This window comes from Alosa sapidissima, chromosome 21, assembly GCF_018492685.1.
Source record: "Alosa sapidissima isolate fAloSap1 chromosome 21, fAloSap1.pri, whole genome shotgun sequence".
Taxonomy (NCBI): domain Eukaryota; kingdom Metazoa; phylum Chordata; class Actinopteri; order Clupeiformes; family Clupeidae; genus Alosa; species Alosa sapidissima.
In genome coordinates, this window is record NC_055977.1 from 3,468,828 (window position 1) to 3,474,669 (window position 5,842).

Below are 5,842 nucleotides of genomic sequence, written 5' to 3' on the forward strand. Positions count from 1 at the left end.
TTGAATGCTTTGGCAACACTGTAAAATTTACATTCATGCCCAATAAAGCTTGTTGAATTGAAAATTGATAGAAAAAGAAAAAGAGAGAGAGAGAGAGAGAGGAGAGAGAGAGAGAGAGAGAGAGAGAGAGAGAGAGAGAGAGAGAGAGAAGAAAGAAAGAAAGAAAGAAAGAAAGAAAGAAAGAAAGAAAGAAAGAAAGAGAGAGTGGGAGAGAGAGATAGAAAAAGAAGAAGAGAGAGAATATATAAATATATATATGGATGCTTTGTGGATTTCAGCAAAGCCTTCAACTCCGTTTGGCATGAAGGTCTCTTGCTGACGCGCCCCTAGCAATTTGCTGCCAGGGCTGGTCTAGCAACTCTCCGTTGGCTTGTGAGCTCCAGAAATCGAAACTTAATCAGGTCATTGAAAATCGTGTATAGAGTCGTTTGGTAGGCTTAACATAATGATTGATGGCAGAGTTGCAACGGTTTGGCTTGAATTCCCTGCGACTTGAAAACAAATATCCTATAGCGTCCTATTGCGTGCAGAGGGAATTTGAAAGACAACTGATTATCCCGCCCCCTCGGACTGAGCACTGCGAACGGTGAGTGCCCAAACCCTACATTTTAATGTGGGTCTGGCTCGCCAGGCTAACTTGATTGTGAAATTGGTGGTAAAACATATAACATCATTAAAGACATGTATGAAAACATCAAATGTTGTGTAAAAATAAATAACAAACAAACTGTTTACTTTCCAACAAAAGGAGTGAGGCAGGGCTGTTGCCTGAGTCCTACATTATTTAACATTTACATCAATGAATTAGCTAATAAAATTCAAAATTCATCCTCGCCTGGTCTCAATCTTTTGGGGAAAGAAATCAAATGCCTGCTTTACGCAGATGATCTTCTTCGTCAACGGCACAGGGACTACAAGAGAGCCTTTCTCTTTTGAACGAATATAGCATAACTTGGGCCCTTCCAATCAATATGGAAAAAACAAAAATAATTACTTTCCAGAGAAAACATTTGAACATAAATAAATATAATTTCACCATTGGCGGAAAACAACTAGAACAAGTAAGAAAATACAACTACTTAGGACTGACCATTTCTTCATCAGGGCAATTTGATAACGCAATCAAAGACCTATCCTATCTCTATTTCAATATAATCCTTCCATCAAATTATGAAAAAAAAAAGATCTTTAATTCCTTAGTAAAGCCATTATTACTATACCTGAGATGGAGCGAAATTTGGGGCATAAAATATAAAGACAATTTCGAAACATGGGACAAAAGCCAAACCGAATTATTACATTTGGAATTCTGTAAAAATATTCTAGGTTTAAACAGATGTGCACCTAATCTAGGCTGCAGAGCTGAGCTTGGAAGATTTCCCCTCCTTGTAGACATACAAAAAAGAGCAACCAAATTGTGGCATCATCTTCAGACTAGCAATTCAGAGCAATATCACCACACTGCTGCCCAGCTGAGGAGTGAACCCCCAGAGAGTGACCCCTTACACTTCATAATACAAAAACACGACCTGAAAAACTGCAGCTCACGTATTGCTTTAATCGCAAAAGAAGTAGAGAACACAGCAAAACAAAACTACATTAACACATGGAAATGCAAAATCGAACAAGTAAATAAGCTACACTGCTACAGAACTAATCGAATTGATTACAAATTGGCACCATATTTAAATGAAATTAAAAACCATCGTCATAGAAAACTCCTGTCAAAGTATCGACTGAGTGATCATTCCCTTGCAATAGAACAGTGTAGACACCGCCAAACCGGGATAGCTCGTGAAGATCGAATATGTAAATTCTGTAATACTGGAGTAGTAGAGGACGAATGCCACTTCCTCACAGAATGTCCCAATTATCAACACTTAAGAGCTATATTCTACCCACAAATTGAAATCACACTACAATTCCTCATGGGAGAAATAGATAAATGTGCCCACTTAGCATACCAATATTTACAGTCCTGCCACATTTTAAGAGAAAACTTCACACAGAAAAAGTGCATAGAAAGTGCAGAAAATAGTTTTATATAGACTACTGTTTAAGTTTAACTTAAGCTTACTTAAGATCAATTTCTTTATTTATTCTATGTTGCTATAAGTTTCCTTTTAAATTAATCTTACATAACTCTAAATATAAGTACAAATTTATGTTAAGTTTCCTTTCTGTTACAAATCATAAATTACTCTAGATACAGTTTGTTTTTTTTAAAGTAAGTTTCCTTTAGATTTAGATTTAAGAATACATGCTTAAGTTCCCTTTAAACCTGGATTTAGTTACTATTTTTTTTAAAACATAAGTTTTCTTTCTTTTAGTATTATAAGTTTCCTTTCTTTGACCCCCCTTAAAACAAATATTGTATCTGTTTGTATTGTCATGTTACTGCTTCGGCAACACTATTTTCTGAGTCATGCCAATAAAGCACATTTGAATTTGAATTTGAGAGAGAGAAAAAAAAAGAGAGAGAAAGAGAGAAAGAGAGTGTAAGAGAGGTGTACCTTGTCTGTTCCTGAAGGATGAGATGAGGCTCTACGAAAAACTTGACCCTGAGCCTCAGCCGGCACGGTGTCAGATGGTCCATTTGCTGGTAGATCCGGTTCCGCAGATTTAGCCACAACTTCTCGCCTTTAGCACCAGTGAACTGCAGGCCGAAGTAATCTACCTCGATAATACCCAACTTCCGACATACCTGACGGAACAGAGACAGACGTTACGTTAGCTTTAGCAACTCCTCCTATTTTCCAAATTCATGAAATCATTTTAATGGTTAGTGTAGGCTAGTGTTGACGTTGCAGGACCTGAAGCAGCCCCGCTCTACCATAGGGCCCATTACGTAATCTGCGCGCTGAGGGGGCGTGTGACAAAAATAGTAATAATTCGCCACCAAGAAACATTCGCAAGATGATTTGCAACCCGTCTCCAATTTGATCACTGTAAATGTATGTAATTTGCTTCTGGATGATCTGGATAATTTTCATTTGCACCAAGGTGACTAAATCTACAACCAGCCAAACAACCACTACTTTTGACTGTTGAATCCAAAATGTATAAAGTGGGCAAAAATCATTGAACAGCGTGTTCCCTTTCTCAAAGATAATTTATTAAACGAATCAGATCAAATGCATGTGAGATTCTCTTGGTTGACTCGGTGCAGATAATGAACAATACCTTTTGTAACCGGTCTGATTAAGTGACTAGGGAAACAATGAACTAAAGTAACCTTGAGCGCGTCAACACCTCTTCAGCTGAATGCGTGCAGCACCCACGTCGGCTCAAACTACCTGGTAATTTCCCTCTTTGTAATGCACAGCCAAAACAAAACCCTGGTGAAAAGTACATGTTAAAACGAATGCCATTCTAACCTCCGAGGTGGTAGACTACTCTTGTCACGGTCCCAGGCACTACTTGACACGTGTTTTGTGTCTATGGCAAAAACGGTTCGTGATATTTTGATCCACCCAATGATGATGATACCTGGGAATCCGAGAGGATAGCTACGCCGTGTCCACTCGGCAGACTACGCTATAAACTGCAAACGCAGCCACGCTTAGTTGCCCAAACAAATGTGCAGGCATTTTGTGAAGAGCATGAAATGTGAGATCCGTTTAAGGATCGACTTTTGTAACGAGGATAAAATAAATGTTTGGTTGGATGCCATAGCCTACCTTGTTCAGACAGTCCTCTCCGTTTGCCTTCGAATCAACTTCTACTTCCATAACCACTGAATCCGGACGAGTAACATGACAAAGCATCTTGGCCCGTAAAATAAATCTTTGGTCTACTCGTCAAAAACGATAAAATAAACTCTGTATCGTCCCGTGTATACCATACATCTGGCCTTCAGTCACTTTCCAAAACCCTCGGTATCAGTACTGATGCTTGCCTCTTCAAGCTGTGGTCTGTAAATGAATCGCAAAGTACAGCCTACTTCGGAACAGCCAATGACAACCCGTTTCACATAAGCGCCGTGTCGATGCTGCCGATGGCACCCTCAGCTTCTGGCAAATGCACGTGGGCAAGCCCCCTACTGGTTACTAATGGTACTACATATAGTTTATCTATTCATGTGCAGCACATCGACTTGTCTCTCCTGTGTGACATGTGCTACATAAATAAGCTTACCTTGTCTTGCATAATTCAGAATTAAGTCACACAATTAGCCAGGACCCTGCTGTTGTGCTCCCAAAACATACCTGGCCTGCTTAACATGGATGACACAGGTCACACAAAAACAAATCATTTTATGGGTCTTTTATTCCTCGACTGCACCACATAGAAACAGCATTACATCTGTGGGTTAGATAAACATAAAAAAAAAGCACTCCTGTATCGTTAGGCTATTTTTTATTACACGGCTCTAATGCTGTAGAATGCTAGATTCACTTCATGTGTTGGGATGTAGGCCATACCTGTCAACACGCCCGTTTTTCCCGGGTTTCTCCCGTATTTTAAGTTCATCTCCCAGCACCCTCCCGTTTTGTTATTTCTCCCGGAAAACTCCCGTAATTTGCATGGCCATCAAACTTCATTTAAAAATCATTGATCCATTCAGATTGTATATGAAATACACTCTACACATACACGATCACTTAGTTTCAATTTCAACCGTTTTGTCATAGGCTAAAACCTGGCAACCCAAAACCCAAATAAGGAAGCGGGTGCCGACTGCGCAGCCTGAGTCTTGTAAGCAAGCGGGCTAGTTGAATGGCCTACTCCAGAACTAGCTGTTTGTTGGAAATTTAATTGATTAACACATCACATAAACTGTTATTGAGTGTTGTTAATACACTGAACTTGTGTCCTCGGAACCAAATCAGACAGCAAGCAGCTTTGGAGTTTTGGAAGTAGGCTGCAGGCAGGCAGCTGGTGGATACATAACTGGCATGCTTAAGGTAATGGTATGGTAAAAGCAACGACCGAAATGCAGTGTTGAAACACGTGTATGAAACGTATTACATGCAAACACAGATCCGGTATAAACACTGCCCCCCCCCTGAAAAAAAACCCCTCCCGTTTTTAGAAAGCTAAATGTTGACAGGTATGATGTAGGCAGTGCCATTATCACAAACATCACTACGTATGTACGTGGACGACCACGTAGAAGAAGGAAAAGGGTCGGCCACCTGACATTAAGCCAGAGGTTTTCCATAAAGGAGAGGACCATCTCAGTGCATTTTTTTCGTCCAGTTTGCATAAAAAGGATATCTCTGAGTGTGGGTGTGTGTGTGTGTGTGTGTGGGGGGGGGGTATTAGGCCTGCTTCTATTGATCACCATGGGATCCGCTTGGTCCATCCAGACCTGTACTGATCTGAAAAACAGGACAGTAAAGTTTTAAACTGGGGACAGCCAAACCACCCTCCTCTTTTGGCTCATCAGGCATCCTATTGAGCAGAAATGCCCGTGCGCCAGGCTTCACGACACCAATCTTGCTCCAGCGGCGAGTTCACAACACATGATTGGCTCAATGTATTCACATCACACCACATGATTGGCTCAATGTATTCACATGTCGACGTTTTGCCGAGGAAGGGGTGTGATATGTGTAGTAACTAGCCCCATGCATTTCTATGGAGGATTTTTTGAGTGCTGTGTCTCCTCATTAGAAAGTCTCTGGCTTAAGTTAGTAACTCTAGCCTGTCTAGTTATCTCGTAGGATAGTTGGGAGACAGCCACTTATTTTAAAGCCCAGATAAACAAAGGAGGTCATCAATGGACCAGTGGGGGAAGTGAGTCTATAGGCCCACTCTGACCTTGGCACTAATAATACACCGTTGCTTTGTACCGTCAAGGAAAATGACACCGCTGCCGTTGCTTCCGTTTCGTGGC

General features: G+C 40.8%; 1 protein-coding gene across 1 annotated transcript in view; it reads right to left on the bottom strand.

The window, feature by feature from the left end:
- Positions 1-3,974, bottom strand: part of mylipa (myosin regulatory light chain interacting protein a) — a 22,646-nt gene extending 18,672 nt beyond the window's left edge. The window contains exons 1-2 of the mRNA XM_042076159.1: positions 3,681-3,974; positions 2,514-2,704 (exon numbers count right to left, since the gene is read on the bottom strand). Of these exons, the coding sequence (XP_041932093.1) occupies positions 2,514-2,704; positions 3,681-3,767 (278 nt within the window). The 5' untranslated portion in view covers positions 3,768-3,974. The remainder of the gene's footprint in view (positions 1-2,513; positions 2,705-3,680) is intronic.
- Between the last annotated feature and the right edge of the window lie 1,868 nt (positions 3,975-5,842).